At 35.2% G+C, this 18,551-nt stretch overlaps 1 protein-coding gene across 3 annotated transcripts in view; it reads left to right on the forward strand.

The window, feature by feature from the left end:
- Window positions 1-18,551, forward strand: part of psmd14.L (proteasome 26S subunit, non-ATPase 14 L homeolog) — a 52,825-nt gene that overhangs the window by 8,484 nt on the left and 25,790 nt on the right. For all 3 annotated transcript variants that reach the window (NM_001092389.1, XM_041575623.1, XM_041575622.1), the window contains 4 exon segments: window positions 10,019-10,090; window positions 10,899-11,018; window positions 12,451-12,521; window positions 17,026-17,176. In NM_001092389.1, coding sequence (NP_001085858.1) covers window positions 10,019-10,090; window positions 10,899-11,018; window positions 12,451-12,521; window positions 17,026-17,176 — 414 coding nt within the window.

Consider the following 18,551-nt stretch of genomic DNA (forward strand, 5'->3'; position numbering starts at 1 on the left):
GGATCAGAGGCTAGTTTACCAAACGTAGGTCAAAAATTGGTATTTTAAATAGCTTGCACATAATGCTGTGCTATGTTATGAACAACACCACCTTCCCCATTTGCACCTACCTTACTAATAAGTCGCTGTGTGCTTAAACACAAGAGATCCCTGTACTTAACTTCCGTTACCTGGCCATAAAGTACAGGGATCTCTTGTGTGCGTTGCACCTGCGCTCAGCTTTTTGCCACTTGGATTGCACACAATCATATACATAGAATGACCTGGGGGCTTTATAACCTTGCACTGTCTGTAGTTTGCAGGTGGTACATAAGCCCATGAGTAGCAGGTTGCAGTGTTCCCCTATCTTATCTGGCCCTTGTCTACTGCAGCTTTCTTAGAATGAGTTGCCCTTTGGTAAACAGCAATGGTGAAAACACCTGACTGACCACTCGGAGCAGCGACAGGCTTTTTTGTGTGGAAGTTCAGCTGTCACTGCTTAATGTGCATCAGCCAGGTTGCTTTCCAATAACATTACAAGCAGTGAGGGACGGACAGAATAGAATTGTATTGTATGTCACAGTTTTTTTTGTTGCAGAAACATCCTGTGTGCCATTAACCTAAGGAAATATTGTGTCTCCTGATGGTAAATTTGAATCTGATGCCACTTTTAAGAAATGTAGGGATGCACTTAATCCATTATTTTTGGCTTCAGCTGAATATAAAAAAACTCCACATATTTGGCCAAATATTGAACGAAATCAAATTTGTGAATATACTTTAGAATGATTAGAATAAAGATCACTTGTGTAATCAAACAATTGTTGCATTTGGTTGCCTAGAGCTGAAGTTTGGACCCTGCCCAAAGTCCTGGAATTCTGAGTTTGGTGCGTCCCTTTGTATTTGACCTTTGTCTGTAATGCTCCAGTAAAACAACTGCTTTGGGATGTTTTCTCACCTTGCATGTGAAATCTGACTTCCATTAGAGGTTCTTGATGCGCATATTTAATGATGTCATAACGAGAAATGAGAAAATGTGTCAAAGGTCAACATATGGACTCTATACAATTGATTCTGTTGCAAATTTAAGAAAATTTTAAGTTTTGTGCAAGCAATTTACCACCAAATTATTGAGGATATGGCAAAGAAGTATTTGTATAATAGAAATATTTTTACTGACCACTATCAGTGTACTTGAAGTATTCAAAAACAGCTTTTAATTTCTATGGAACCATTTTCCATAGCTTGAATTGGTTAAATCTATAAATTTTTATGACTATTCATTCCCTTCATAAACTTCAACAACAAGAATTGAACCCATGTCTGACCCTTATCAGACTGCTACCAACACGTAAAGTCACTCATACTGGCATGCCATCTTCACTTATATACCCACAGCTGAACCCCTCCCCTTTGACATCACTTGAGGGGAGGGGCAGGCGCGAGTATATAGTTAAGAGATGGCTATCGTATGCAGCGGGGAATCGGAAGGAGCTGTCATTGCAGGTGGGGTAACGCAGTGACAAATTTTGGCCGCTACCTGCCCATAACCCACTGGAAAATTGTTGAGCCGCGCAACACTACTACATAAATATGTAATTTATAGTGCATTGCATACGAAACATGGTTCCGAATAAAGAGTAAGAAAGTAGAGTATATCATAAAGCTGTTTGGGCTTTTGTGAAGAGTGTATTAATGAGTCTCCTAAGTTTGTGATGTCCTTCTCTTTCATGATCTGCCCACTAGAGGGCACACACATTTATTGCTTTATCCAGTAATTGCTTTTGTGAGCATTTTCAATTTTCTATTTATTAACTGATTTTGTCCCTATATATACAATTAAGTCCAAAATATCCCCTGAATGTTTTTCTTATTTCTTCCATTTTCTCTAATTTTATGGGCACAGATATTCTATACATGATGCATTTTATTTTATTTTTTTCATTCTCATTTTATATTAAAATATTTCCCGGCCTTCACAAATGCCTTGCTTTTTGGTTTTGAACAGTAGTAAACATGCATCGTATTGGCCATTATTATGTTTCGCTAATGTAGTTGCCAATTAGCCATCAATTTATTCCATCTGTGAATGTATTTTATCAGATGGGATAATTGGGATTGTTCCAGATCAGGGCATTATGAATGGCATTCAAATCTTAGCACTTGGAAGATGAATTCCCAGCATTGGGGCTGATTATTAGAAACTGTTTGCTACAGCTTTTGAGAACACAGTCATAATATATACGGAGACCTGTAAGACCTGGCAGTTGCAGGAACTCAGTCTCTCATCTGCTCGTCACCGAGACTTGTCACGTTTAAAATAAAGTTGAGCAGAGAACAACTTGCCAATAAAGCACCCACTGTCATTACTGTGTTGAATGGTGCAAAGTGCATTTATAGAGTTTTATTTTTTCCTAAATAGGCAGTAATAATGTCTAGTCTGTAGCCCTCAAGTTGCTGCTATCTATCTCCTGGACAAACAAGTGAAAGGATTGTATCTTGATTAACATTTGCCCAGTGTAATAACCAATAGCAACCAATAAGATGTTTGCTTTTAAACAAGTGATCAGTCAATACAACCTGGTGCTTGGTTGTTATTGTTGACTAATGGTGACCCATAACAAAGTTGCAGCCTTGTTTAATCCTGGTTATTTAAAAATGAGCCATATTTGTATTAAAATGTACTGCTGGTAGGATGGCATTCTTCAGAAAATACAAAGGCAACCACACACCAGTAGTGGCTCTAATGATAGTGCATGTATGAGACATGTATAACCTGTCAAGGTTGAACTTCTCAACAGCAGCCCAGAGCACAATTGGCATATGTGGTGTCACTGGCACTAACATAATATGATCTAATAAGATCAGAAGAAGGTAATGATAAGTTTTAAGGCATGGATCACTGCTTTTATAGGTCTTCTGAACCTATGGTATGTTTGTTCTTTTTTAAGTTTGGAGTTATCCTTTAAGCCTTTGTATTCTGTAGATTGGGATGCAACCCTATTTTTTATTTGTTTCACCTTTGTTATACCCCTGTCTACCAAATTCAATGTTCCTGTCAAATTTAACCAATCTATATGTAATTGATGTGGGCAGACAAAAGAAAAAGTTGTACCATGCATGTTTCACAACATTTTCCTCAACAAAAGCTTTAATTACAAGCTGTGTATTTGTACACGTAGTGTTCTACTCAAATATATTAGTGAGGTTTGCTCCGTTCATATTCCAGTCCAATTTTTCCTCCCACGGGTTTAAACCTGTTGTTTGATCTTTCATCATGAATCTGATCTATCCAATTTCATCAACACATTTCTTGCAGAAATGTGAACATTTTCTTTGCAGTGTGTATCGGGGTACACTCCCAGCAGTGTTCTGCTAAAAGAAACTGGCACTTTCAAATTATAGGAACAAGGAACCAAAATTAAAATGGAACAATAGGGCATCAGTGAATATTTTGCCATACAAATTACATTTTAAAATTGGACTGCATAGCTTTCCTTGAATAAAGTGGTACTTTAGTCCTACAGTTGAAATATAGTGTGCCAACTCCAAGTTGATTTTACTGTATGTTTACTCTGCATCTTTTGTAGATGACAAAAAAACATAAACAGCTCTTACAGGCTGTGCATTCACAGATATTTAGATATATTGTTTGAAAGATGCCTTCCTTATGTTGTGGTTTTTTTTTTCATATTTATCAAACCTTGGCAAATTTACACCTGAAGCTTAACAACATGCTGTATTTTGAGTGCATGTGTGTAGAAGTCCAAGACCTATTGTCAAGTATATCTACAGTAAATCAAAACGTGACACATTCGATTACATCATACTGTATTATATAAATGTGTTGCCTGCCTTGCTCTGTCAAGATTTATTTTATTTTTTACACACTTTTTCTATCTCTGTGTAACTAATTTAGTGTTTACTTTAAGTATTGATATGTGAGACTAAAAATTCACATTAGTGTTTAGTATTTTCTGTCCTGGCATTTTGACAAGGTAGGGAGTTGCTACCACTAGTCCATAGCAACTGCTGCAGCCGATTCTCCCTCCTTTAATGATATATGATGGTAACGCCCCCTTGCCTTGACACACACACACACACACACACACACACACACACACACAGCAGTATTTCTCCCCAGTACAGACTAACTGATCTGTTGTGAGCCAATGCAGACTGCAGTACTCTTTTCCTTAAAGGAGAAGGAAAGCTACCGAAGCAGACTATTGCCAATAGATTAGCCACAATAATGCAAGCTATAACACTATTTATTCTGCAGAATGCTTTACCATACTTGAGTAAACAGCTCTTGAAGTGTCCTCTGTTTGTTTAGGATAGCAACTGCCATATTGGCTTGGTGTGACATCACTTCCTGCCTGAGTCTCTCCCTGCTCATTCATAGCTCTGCACTCAGATTACATGAGGGAGGGTGGAAAAGGGACAGGGAGAGAGGAGCAAACTGAGCATGCTCAAGACCTAGCCCTGGAGGTTTAAGATGAAAACAGGAAGTCTGATACAGAAGTCCGTGTATACACAATAGAAGCAGTTTTTCTTTTGAAAGAGGACTCAGAGCAGCATTACTTTGAGGGTTTACTAGTGTATTTATATAGACCTTTCTGATAAAACTCACTTTTCTAGGATTACTCTGTTAATTTATAATAATTATGGAGACATAATGTGTAACATGTAGAATATGTCAGCGATTCCCTTGTGTGTACCATTTGCGAATGAGCATTTTAACACAAAGTAGTGAGAGCATATTGTTTATATGGAGATACAATGTTTTTTTGAATTGGAATATTTATGGTTTTAAAAGTATATCTTTGTTATAAGATATTTTAGTGATGCAACATGATATTTATTTCGATTTTTTTCTTTTTGGTGGATTTGTTTGGGTTAATTTGTAGATAATTATATGCATGGCTTACTTTGGTCTAATTATCATTTATGATATCACTCCATGCACTTTCCCGCCGTTTAGTGTCTAGTGTCTTAGACACACAGCAGTAAATGTTTTTCACTTTGATAAAGGCTAGAGTGCTAGTCGAAAGGTCCGTTCTTTTCAATAACTAACCTTTTCAATTTTTAAGACCTGAGAGTGCGGACTTTGTTTTTTATATATATATATATATATATATATATATATATATATATATATATATATATATATATATATATATATATATATATATATATATATATATATATATATATATATATATATATATATATATATATAATGATGTGAGTAAATGGATGCACACCGGGATTTTTTTTAAAAAGTTAAAACTCGCTTTTATTTAAATACTTAAAACATAGTCAGGTCAACGTTTCGGTCTCCATCTTAGACCTTTGTCAAGACCCAAATGGTTGGTTAAAAAAAGTGCACATATATAGATACATTAATCCCACCCACAAATGGTTACCCTACCACTGCTTACTTTAAATCAAAATATTGGCCCTGTTATATATATATATATATATATATATATATATATATATATATATATATATATATATATATATATTCAGATATATATATATATATATATATATATATATATATATATATATATATATATATATATATATATTCAGATATTGTTTTACTGACCATATAGGCATTAAAACAACTAGGGAAAGGAGCTCTATTTAAATGCAAAGAACTGAAAATAACCACTTCATCCCAGCAATTCTACTTTAATATAAAAGTTTCAGTATGAAGAGTCGGTAATTGGCTTTGCAAGTATGTACGATCCTTTTGATGGAAAAAATATGAAATGTATTTGTCCTCGTTATCCATTGACCTGTGAATCTGCACTCACAGGAGAGCCACTTATGACATCATTAAGGTCATTAGCTAGTTCTTAAAAAATATGTCACACCTTTTTTTTTTTTCTCCAGTGATTTCTTTATTGTTTGCCTTGTTTGACTGAAAAAGCATGCAGCAAATTAAAATGATCATTAATTAGGTGTTTACAAAATTAGGCCTGATTGCACACAAAAAGGGGGAAAAAGGTTATTTTTTTTTTTTAGCTGTAATAATATGATTTGAGTTCTCCGTTACTATTAGCAATCAGTAGAGGTTAAACACAAGTTCTCTGGTCAGTTTGGCAGTTTGGCCACCAACTGGGTTGTGTAGGGTGTGCCTTTAAAGATGTGTTAATGGCTTGAGGTCTCACTTCATTTTCAGAATGTAAAGGGGTATATATATATATATATATATATAAAATAAATAAATATATAAACCATGATTCACTTGACTTTAAATCTGAGATCCAATTTAATTTTGAGGCAATTTCTCTAATTTTCTAAGCATGAAGCATTGCAGTCTGAGCTAAAGTACCCCTCCTTCTCACAGTGCAACACACCAGAAAAACAAATGTTTACTTCAAAAGGCAAGTTTGGTACTTGCCTTTTGCGGATAAAGTTTATTCAGAATGCGCCATCTCTAAATCTGAAATTTAACAGAAATTTGGCATGCATTTCTTTTTTTTATGTGTATATCTAATTTAAGCTGCAAAATTGTAAAGAAACAAAATAAAACTTCCCTCAATGATTTGCCTTACCTTGCCAAGTAGTCTATCTGTACCACTTTGTCATTTAAAAGCAATTAAAAATTAATAATTTAGAAGGAAACCCTAACCTTGAAAATTCAACATCCAATTGCAGACAAAACAAAGCAAATATGTGCAGTAGATTCATAAATGTTCAAACTGTTTTTTTTTTTTTTAATATCTCTTATCTTGGATTCATGTAATAAAGTCCAATATTTTTCTGATGTTAATGTTTGTACACAATGAAAAAAGATTTTGGGAACGGCTCTGATGGTTCCATTGAGTCAGAAAATGTTGTTGACAAATCTTTTTGAAATGTGTTAAATATATTGTTTACTGGCAGGTTGGGGAACTTGATGTCAATCTGTAACATACTGTTCAGATTTCGGGCATATGTGTTCCATTTCCGTTTATGATTTGTGACATTTTTTCATTGTTTGGGTTGGTGAAGAAATCTGCGGCAAAAAGATTACCTGTAAAAAAAAATCTGTTAATACAAGCTTCAGTTTAAAAAATAAACTTTTAATACCTGTAGTTGAAATATTCAACAATTGCAAAATGCTTTGGTTCTGGAGAAGTGTAGACTGTTGTAGCGTTGGGGGGGGGGGGGAGAAAGAAATGAGGCTTACCAAATCAAATCCCACTCATCTAGGGTTAAAAACAGCAGGAAAGAATTCATTTCCACTCTAATGACCAAGCCTTGCCGAGCTTGGACAATAGGGAACAAGCTTCTGACTTGTACTCCTATTGCCAATTAACACCTCCTATAACAGGTTGCCTCAGCTAGTCACTGAAGCAGACGCCGCAGCTATAGTTTACATGCAGCTTGTTTTTCACACTCGTTGTTTAATGCTCATGAAATTAAAGTATTAAAAGGTTGTTTATTGGCTTGCAGAGTACCTTTGGAAAAAAAAAACTGTCTAGAAATACTAGATGCATAAAATTTGTATTTTTAAACCTTTATAGTGTAAGAAATTGGAATGGTAAACGTTGCACATTATAACTGTACTGCACCCTTTGGTTTTTGGTTATCAGATCTCGAAAAAGCTGTAGTATTGTGTGTCCCCCATATCACCCTTACAGCTCATTATCTGCATATCGTTCTTAATTATTTATTTTTATAATTTTTTCCCTTCAAGACCTTACACCTTTGAGAAAATAATCAACCATTAACACCTAACTAAAAGATATTAATGCATAACATAAAGGATATTTGCAATGCGTCTTGTTGAAACAAAGGATTTGTACTAATATCAAATTATTTAATTTGGATTTTCTTTTTTTTTTTTTTAAAAGCCTGTGATTATTTATTAGTTCCCAGCCTTATTTACAGCAAACGGAGATCAGCTTTGCATTGCAGGTTTCCTATCCGTTGTCCTGACTCTTGTTTAATCAGCAGGTATTTAATAAACCTGGCTAAGTAAGTGCTGGAAGTTCACACTAACAGGAAGGTGAAGTGAAATGGCTAATAATGTTAACAAATTTGCTAAAAGGCCTTGGTAGATAACAAATTAGGTTTGTGCTGTTACCATCTCAAGTGCCTCTTGTAGCACTTTGTCAACAAGCACTGTCCATGTGAAACCAAGGAGCCAGTAAATAGCAGTTAAATGCTAATACCACAGAGATTTTTTTCACATGTCCCGCTTCATGGTACAATAGTTACATGGCATACATATATATATATATATATATATATATATATATATATATATATATATATATATATATGCCCCTTAGAAGGCGAACTCTTTAGATAGTTCTTTGGCTTTGTCATCATAATAGAGATTATTAGTTTATCTGATATTTTAATAGAATTCAGTCCCACTTATGATCTTTCAGATACAGTACTTTATTCATAACTTTTTTGCTTGTCATACTCTTTAATTCCACAGAAAGGCTATTTTCCTATTACATTATCATGATATCATAATTTTCCCCGGACTGTGACTGTGCAATCCCATGACGGGCACACCAGGCTTTAGATGGATTTAATGTCCTGACTGAAGGCTGTGATTATTGCCCTGCAGGCAGGTCAGCACACTAGCTAACACTTAGACAGAAGCAGAAAGAAGCAGCTATATTCGTTTTTAGATAAAAATCCACCACATACATTTTTCAAGTGCCTTGGTACTGATCTCCTAAGAAAGCAATTTGCTTTGTTCTTTTTCTTTCTTTTCTCTTTTTCTGTTTTATTATTACTTTCCCTTATTTCTAATTTTGCCACGACTAGAATGCCGTTAAATAATGCTGTCAAATCATTCTTAAGAAGGACCTTGTTGTCGGGTCTCTCATGCTATTTCAGCTTCATAATTAGAAATATAATTAGGCATAGGGAAGGGCATAATAATGCAACTGATCGCCCTTGTTTTTTTAAAGTATTAAAAACATAATAGAACTTTGCACTGATTATTGTATATTTTAGGTACATGTTTTGAAGGACGGAGTCCATTAAACAGGCAGATTCTCTAATTAAGTAATTTCTTACTTTTTTTTATGCCATACGCTAGATATAGAACATTTTACTGGTGAATAATTCATTAACATAAATCTATTGAACTGAGCAAATGTAATTATTTACAATACTTGTTCTAAATGCAGTTCTATATTATTAGTTGTTCAAGACATGTTATCTCGAAAAATAACATTGGAAAACAATGAAAACAATTTAAAATTTAATAAAGTAGAGTAGGTTGAAAAAACTTGTATGCATTTTGAGAATCTCGTAATTTTTTTTCTTCTATTGGGATGTGTGATTAAGTGGTCAAATCTCCTTTCTTTAGCAAAACAGAGCTTCTATTATGCTTTATTGCTAGAATTCTTGGTGTCTATACCAGTGTATAGTGCTTCTGTATAGTGTGTCACTGTTCACATCAACAAATTTATTTTTAGTACTGAACAGAATTATTTGGTATTACTTATGGGAAAACAACGGTAATAAGCAAGGCAATGTAACTCCCAGACCAGTTCTAAAAATATATCATTTTATCTAATCCATAAGTTGTCAACTGCCAAGAACTGTGTAAAAAAGTGATAGAGGTACCGCTAAACGAATGGCATCAGATTGCCATATTATTGTACTACAACGAGGGATTTTAAAAAGCTACACAACTAGGAAGATGATTAACCTAAATATGTAGAGTCCAAGCAGAACTCAAACGGGTGACTTGAATTAAGTCTCATAGTTGATCTTAGGAAAAACGTGCATTGTCCTTTGTGAAATGACCATTATGTGCAGTGGTAGCATGACAAATGCTTCTCATTTCTGTTCAATATATTTGGTGCACAAAGTTTGACCTTGATGCATGTAACCTGCATCCCTCCAACAGTATTTCTCCCAACTTACCCTGTCTGGGGGGGGTGTTGAGAAGATTTGTCCACTGTAGATTTTTTTTTAAATGTATTTTATATTATTATATTAGGCAAGCAGTCCATTGTTTTTTTATATGTAACAGTACTTATAGTTGTCAATCGTATTTCAGGGCCCGCCGACTGATGCTCCTGCAGTGGATACCGCCGAACAAGTGTATATCTCCTCCCTGGCTTTGCTTAAGGTAAAAAAAAAATTCAATCTTTAAAAAAAATCCTTAATTTAGTCTTTAATCCCCTTTGTATCAGTAAAATGACAATGCCAAGGGCCATTACAAAGGAAGGGTTTTTCCTCTTAAACTATATAGATATGCCAGTGTTAAACCTTTTAGAAATAACTGCAAAATTATGAATAATTGTAATCAAACTTTAGCAATTCTAATCCGGCTATAGTTAAAACCCCATTTACTGGGGAAAATATTTCCATAAACTATGAAGTGAGTAGTATTAAAATGGAATTAAATGTGCATCTATTTATTGCACTCTGTTTATGCTTTTATGTGTTTCTCTCGGTTAATTAAGAAAAAAGTAATTCAACTCAACTTGGTTTACAGAATGTTTCACTAAATGTTTTATACATATCAAAATGAAAGGGAAAAGTTAAACTTTCAAAATGTGATATATGGAAGAATTCTAAACACCTTTTTTGTCAGGCATTCATGATGTATTTTTATGCTTTTCAAATGATTAGCCTTCCTAGTCTACCTCTTTTATATGCAACTAAAAATGCTAATGACAGGAGCAACTGACCCCACTAGTCAAAAAAAAGTCTGAGACTTCAGGTTAACCATTATTCTTATTTATTTGGCTATATTTTTGTTTAGCTTCTACTATTCATCTTCAATCTTACAGATTTTTTTTTACAGCTGTCTACATCACACTAACATTTATTTTTAAGTACTACACTTTTAAGTAGCTTCCTATTCTTCTCTTTAAAAATATCTCGGCTAATGTTCGTCCTGCATTATACATTTTTTTCCTGCTTATTTCTAGATGCTAAAACACGGGCGAGCTGGTGTCCCAATGGAAGTCATGGGGCTGATGCTGGGAGAGTTTGTGGATGATTACACAGTCAGGGTCATTGATGTTTTTGCTATGCCGCAATCTGGAACTGTAAGTCCTGTCAACGTTACTATTAAACATTCACCACTCATTTATATTTTAACAGAGTTCTGAAAGAACTGGAACATTTGTACATATGACTATGCACTGATAAAATATCAAGGCACACCGTAGCCATGTTACTGTAGATTGCCAATAGGCAAAACATATATGCATGGGGGAACGAGGTGCAACAGTCTTTATAGTAATAGCAATTTGTAATCACACGTACATAAGTTCCTGCAATTTATTAACAGCATTTCTCATTTGTAGCCTGACTGTGTTTTAGCCAAGAGTGCAGTCTGTTATCCTATATACTTTCGCTCACCTATGCCCTCCTGCATGATCCTTCCTTAAACTTGTTGCTCTTTATTGTTTAGTAGTGTGTACTATGATTAGAACTGGTCCATTAAAGGACAGGAACACAAAATTATTGGGGTTGGCAATTTTTTAGGCACATCCAGTGACTAATCACTTTCCTACTACGTCAGGCTGGCCCTCCTTTTCTTTAAAAAAAAAACAAAAAACACTATGGGTACTTTTGTACACAGAGAGACACTGCCATCTAAATACAGGCTCCCAGTGTCCTCTGTATTTAAAAACTGTGATTTTCGTGACATTATACCTTTAACATCATATTCCAAACAGTGTTTCATTCATTCACCAAGCATTCAGATTATTTTGTGCAAAAATGCCAACAACTGGGAGAAATTAAACCCTAGGAACTTTAGCTCAGCAAGTCTCTCAAAAATAATGTGTCCCTAACGGGACATGGCATATGGGGCTATATTCTGCTAAGATGCCTGTTCCTGAATCTAAACCACCTTCCAAAGTTAATTCCATTGGGGCCTATAGGCTTAGCTAAATGACTTTATCCAGCATGTGCGCCCATGATGGTAAGGTTTGTGCTCTTCAACAAAGAAAGTTATAAAAGATAAGGTCACAGTGCCCACATAACACATGCTATAATGTAACAAGCTGATAATCGACCCTGTTAGCTTTTGCAATAAATCACACAAACCCGGAGAAAAGTTGCATGGTGTTCCTGTACACCTGAAACATAGATTGTGTGCAGCTCTGATAGCATTATCCATTCTGCAGTGTTTGGATTGGCCTTACTCATAACTGTGTAGGCTTTTTCTGAAACTGTCATGTTTGTCACAAATTGCTCCATTTGTTAATTAACTTGATTCTAGAAGAAAAATACTGCTTCTTTTAACAGTTTTGTGCCTTGTTTTGTAACAGCAATAACCCTTTACTTTTAGCTATCTGAACAGCTTGGTTTGCAACTTGCATTTCATGCTGAAAATATTGGAATAAACCACACACACACTTAGCATGCTAGATTTGAAGAGATATACATTACTGGGGTTTTTTTTTTGTATTTTGCAAAGCAGACACTGGATGGAAAGTCAAGTTTCCCTAATGCTTATTTGTTTTTTAGGGTGTTAGTGTGGAGGCTGTGGATCCAGTTTTCCAGGCTAAAATGTTGGATATGTTAAAACAGACCGGAAGGTAAGAATTTTTGTTCCATTGGTTGTTGAGTGTTTTATGTTGCTTTTTGTGAATTTCTGTTTTCTTCCTCTATGCACCTTCTAAAAAAATATAACTTTCGTGAAAAACTAGATCATATTGGGGTCTTTCTGAACACTTTTGAAATGTTATCCCTTAAGATTTTCTGTCCATGGGGTGTATTATCTAAAAAATACTAACAGAAAAGCATCCATATATTTGGGTGTCACCACAACTTAAAATACAGCTGTAGAATAACCTCCACGGGCCTTAGAACTATTTACTAACTTATGGCAAACATAAAACTATTGCAACCAGTTAGCTTTGATCATTCTACTGCAGTTGCTCTGAGTATAAGTATCAGTAGATACAAGTTTGGAACTGGCAATACGAAGCCTATCTGTTGGATAATTTGGAGAATTGACTTATAACTGACTGTCTCTGATATTGACCACAGGAGTTATTGAAGTAGTCTCGGCAGGTAGTAAACAGATCAGCAAGTCCAATTACAGGCCAGACAGGAAAGTCATAAGTCATTGCAAGATTTTGGCTTCTAGGTAAGGCAGCTCTTAACCATATGTTTTACATATGCTGTCCCACATGAAAAAAATTATTTACTAACTCAAGCCCCACCCACCTAACACCCATACAAGATCCTTGTGTAGTACAAGTTTCAGCTAAACTATATGAGGAAATGGTTTTGTGTTAAGCTGGGAGTGGCTTTTCCACCCCTTAAGTTCTGCTTCTCTTGGAATCATTCTTACAGATATTTTTATGTTCATAATTCTTTTCTTTTGTATTCCACGAATATGTAGTATCTTGAAGGCACACTTGTAGTGCTGATATCAGTTATATATAGAGTTGCCACCTTTTCTAGAAAAAAATAACGGCCTTCCTATATATTTATCTTTTTTCCCTATTAATAACATTGGGATCAACCATAATTTTTACCGGCCAGGCCGGTAAAATACCGGCCAGCTGGCAACCCTAGTTATATATGCATCTAGTGTAACAACTGTACAGGCATAAGAGCAACACATTTACTGCTAACTCACACACCTTGCTGTTTTTTCCTTTGTTTTTTTTTTTGTTTTTTTAAACCGTTCAAGTGGCCCCAGGCACTTACACAATAATGTGAACTGCTGAGCAGGGAGAATCCCCATATTGTAAAATACCTATCATGGGCCTATAGGTTAAAAAAAATTCATAATATAAGGACACAGATGCCACACTGAGAATAATTGATGTGGTGAAATATTTACACATATACAGCATATGATTGATTCCCTTTAAATGTTTGACCAATTTGACCTTACTGCACAATAGGGGCCAGATGTACTGACATTGTGCCATTAAATATGCCTGGACAAAGAATTTCATATGTTAAAAGGGGTTCATCTTAAATATATACAAAAGAGTCCTGACACCAAGTTCATATCTTCTGGGTCCATGGAATTTGCAATGCTATTTGTTCTGTATATGGTGACGCCTTTTTCTTCTCACTTTACTTAAGGCTTGGCCTTCCATGTGCTGCCCATGCTATCTTTGCAATAACTGCCCGTCCATTGGTAATATAAGCAAAATTCCGATAAGTAACTGCACAGAAGGCAGAGTTTGTACCAGGGACAAATATGGCGTTTACAGTGTGGGTAGACATTTTGCAGGATATAAAGCTCAGAGAAGCTGTTCTTGTTTTTCCTTAATTAAGTCGATATTGACAGACTGCTAGACAATTTTGTTTTACATTACCCATGCTAAAACCCAATAAGCAGCTGTGCTGCACCTTGTTAAAAACAAGTTGATTGCGAACTTCTTCATATAAAATTGCATGTGGTTGACATGCCTACATGTGTTTGTCTCATTTGTTGCTTCTCCCTGCACCTACCTAAGATCATCTGGCTGAATGCTCAATCTGCGGGTAATGGCAAAAACTGGTTGTATGTGTCAAACAGCCACTTCATGTAGAGGAATTCCACTATTATTATGTATACAGTGCCTTGCATAAGTATTAGCCCCCACCCTTGGAGTTTTTTACATTTTGTTATGTTGCAGTCTTGAATTAAAATGCATTTAATTGGAGTTTTACAATTTAATTTGCACAACATACTTAACTGTTTAAAGGTGTCAAATATTTTTTTATTGTGACAAAAAAAAAAGACATCCGTTGGTTGCATTTGTATTTACCTCCGGAGTCCATACTTGGTAAAATCACCTTTGGCTACAATCTTTTGTATTAAGCCTATATCAGATTTTTGGATTCTGTCCCACTCTTCCAGGCAGTTTTCTTCATATTGTTTAGCTTAGTTGAATGATGCACGTGCACCTCCGTTTTAAAGGGGAACTATTGCGAAAATTAAAATTTTATACAAGCTTTATCATACTGAAATACTTTCTAAATACAATCAATTAAAAATTCTGTACCATTTCTGAAATAATAAAGTTTATCTTCACTTCATATTGGACAGTTAGATCCAATATATCTTATAGGGGGGCTTCCTTTCCTAGCAGATGAATTAAAGCTCATTCAAATTCCAGATTCCAGTACACACAAAATCTAACCAAATAACTGCCTTTTGCACAAATCCTGCATGTAGAGTGACGGGATTTCTGGTGAGTTTAATAGAGCGATCTCTAATACATCTTCTAGGCAAAAGAAGCCCCCCCTATAAGATATATTGGATCTAACTGTCAATGATTATCTGACACCCAACTCCTGCAAGAAGACAGAATGAAAAGAAACCGATGCTGACAGAGGGAGACTGAACATAAACTTGATTATTTCAGAAACAGTATAGATTTTTTTATTTGATTGTATTTAGAAAGTTTAGTATTTCAGTATGATGAATCTTATATTAAATTTAAATTTTCACAATAGTTCCCCTTTAAATAATGCCACAGTTCTCTACTGGATTAAAGGGAGTGTTCACCTTTGAGCTAACTTTTAGTATGATGTAGAAAGTGATATTTTGAGACAATATACAATTGTTTTTTAGTTTATTATTATTTGTGGTTTTTGAGTTATTTAGATTTTATTCAGCAGCTCTCCAGTTGCGATTTCAGCAATCTGGTTGCTAAGCTCAGAATTACCCTAGCAACCATGCATTGATTTGAATAAGAGACTGCAATAAGAATAGTAGAGGGCCTGAATAGAAAGATGAGCAATTGTTTTTTGGATACGGTCAGTGTCCCCCATTTGAAAGCTGGAAAGAGTCAGAAGAAAAATGCAAATAATTAAAAAGCTATAGAAAATAATTAAAACCAATTTAAAAAGTTGCTTAGAATTCTATAACATACTAAAAGTTAACTTAAAAGGTGAACCAACCCTGTTAGATCAAGGCTTTGAATGGGCCATTGCAGGACGTTAACATTTTTGTGAGCCTCTTTAGTGTTACTCTGGCCTGTTGTTTGTGATGATTATCCTTCTAAAATATTTTTTTCCCAAGATGTTTTACCACACAGAAAAAGATTTTTTGTTTAATCCATTTTTATATCACAATAAAAAATATTTGCATCCTCAAATTGTAAGTGTGTGTAAATCCAATGGTAAAAATTCCAGTTTGCACATAATGAAATATGGAAAATTCCACTGGGGAAGCTAAAGTTCCCTGGGAGACCAAAATGTACACATAGTATGGGACAACAAGGGGTTGCTGGTTATATCTGTATGACTGTATTCTGACATTATTGAGCAGTGGAGCGGAGTGCATCTGCATATTCAGAGTAGACCAGGTCGACAGTTTATATGTCCCTGTGTGGAGCCATTCTTACAAAATTGAAAATCAACCAGATATTTATTGAGCATCTTAGATGAATAAGGTAAGTTACATAGTTTGTCCACCCTTCTTATTTTGTTTCTTTTTAGTGTCCTTCAAGGCTGGAAAAACAATTTATTTTACATGGAATTAAACTTTTCTACAGACACGGAAGCAGAATCTTATACTGTGTCATTAATTGTTTTATTAATAAACCATTACATGTTACGACAGAGCTGTACTCTAAATGACCCACATGATTTTTTATGTAGTTTTGTTCTTTACCTCTCAACAGTTGTCATGTGCCTGCTCTGCATTCTTTTACTGTGACAAAAACGTAAAAATTAATCTTAGCAAAAGGCTCAGCAGCTGAGCGGAACAGTGCAAATTGCTTTTTGACTGAGTTCCTAGTTGTACTGCTGGTTTAATTGATATTTAAAGAGAAGATATTTACTCAAGTGCTGAAAGGGTAAAAACTGGCTCGGGGAAGGTGTGGTAACAGGGTGAAATACTGAAAGCACAATCTACTATTGCTAATGCGCATCCCTTAATGATAGCACTTCTTTGTCACACATATCCATTTTCATGCGTTCACAATGATAGTATGTTGAATGATCCTAATGGTGGCATTTTCACACTACTGAGTTTCCCTGTTCATCTTCCTAATTTATACCCTATTATTTTAGTGTTTCTTTTCATATCTTACAGTGATATTGCTTGTACTGTTTGGATTCTAAAAGATTCTCTGCTTTCAGGCCCGAAATGGTGGTCGGTTGGTATCACAGCCACCCTGGCTTTGGCTGCTGGCTTTCCGGCGTTGATATTAATACCCAGCAGAGCTTCGAAGCCCTTTCGGAAAGAGCAGTTGCAGTAGTAGTGGATCCTATCCAGAGCGTTAAAGGAAAGGTAAGATTAAAGATTTTTTTTCATATTTGAAATGCCTGTCCTGGGAATTTGTTCTTGAAGCATTTGCTTATAATGCTGTATCTGTTATTTAGCCATCACTTGTTTTTTGTGTGGCTGTGTTTAAAATTAGAATTTTGTAAAATTCAATAAACTTGCTGCCTAATAACCAATTATTTGGTTTTAAGGTGCGCGAGATATTTTACATGGAGCCTGAACCGACTTTGTTGCTTTGTTAATTGGGCATTGATGTGATCTACATCATTAGATCACTGCCAAGCATTAACGGTCGTTATCCACCACATTTGGCTGTTCTGAACATCTGGCTCTCCGTTTACTTTAGTCTGCTTTGTGCACTAAAATAAAAGGCATTTAAGTTTCTCAGCCATTCACATTTTGTTACATGGAAGCAGGTGTATGATAATGTATGCCAAATACATTTGAAAAAGACTTGCAAGTATATTGGTTTGTAGTTGTCTTTTGTTATTGTTTGGATTTCCTCCCTCTCTCATTCGTCTTCCCTTTTTTTTTTTTTTTTTTTTTTTAAATTTCTTTTCTAGCCCCATATGCCATTTTCCTATTTCCTGCCTCGTGACAGCAGGGCACAGCTCTATTATCACCTTCACAGAGCTGTCTGCAAATGTGAGAGGCAATTCGATTTTGCTCAGCCACAGGGAGAGTGGATTAGAAAAACTCAGAATCTCCAGAAATTGGCTTCAATGGCTTACTGCTTTAAAATACTGCTGAGGTGTCTTGTTGGAACATGTCACTTCCATTGTAATGCAAAATAATAGATATGATAAAATGATCGCTATGCACTATTGTGCAAGTTTGCTTTTCTTCTCAAAATAGCCGATCATTATGTATCTTGCTAAACATCGTGTGTTGGAGCACAGGAACCAGCGATTCCTAGGTTTGGTAAAAGTCCTGATCGGCATTTACATAATATTAGATTTGCCAAACAGAATATGTTATGATTTCTCACCAAGACACTGAAAGTGAAGTCATCTATTGAATCAAAATATACATTCTTCTTTCCACATCCCCATTTTTTTTGAATCTGACTATTAATTGGTTTGTTTAGAGGCATCCTAAGAATTTCTGAGACTGCAGAGATTCGTGTTCATTCTCTTAATGAGCTAATTGGATTGATTTATGGTTTAAACTGGTAACATCCAATTGCCTGCCTTTTGAAAATAAAACCCTGTAGCACAGAGGGCTCAAAAACAATAATACATTTTTCCTGTGTTCTAAGAGGTAACAGTCCAATTTAAGGGCAGTGGCTGACGGGGAGATTTTACACCTGCGATATAAATGCGGGTGACAAATCTACCCGAAAATGTGTCTCTGTTGCAAATAACTGAAATAGCGGTAAAAC

The sequence above is a fragment of the Xenopus laevis genome, chromosome 9_10L (genome assembly GCF_017654675.1).
Source record: "Xenopus laevis strain J_2021 chromosome 9_10L, Xenopus_laevis_v10.1, whole genome shotgun sequence".
Classification (NCBI taxonomy): Eukaryota; Metazoa; Chordata; class Amphibia; order Anura; family Pipidae; genus Xenopus; species Xenopus laevis.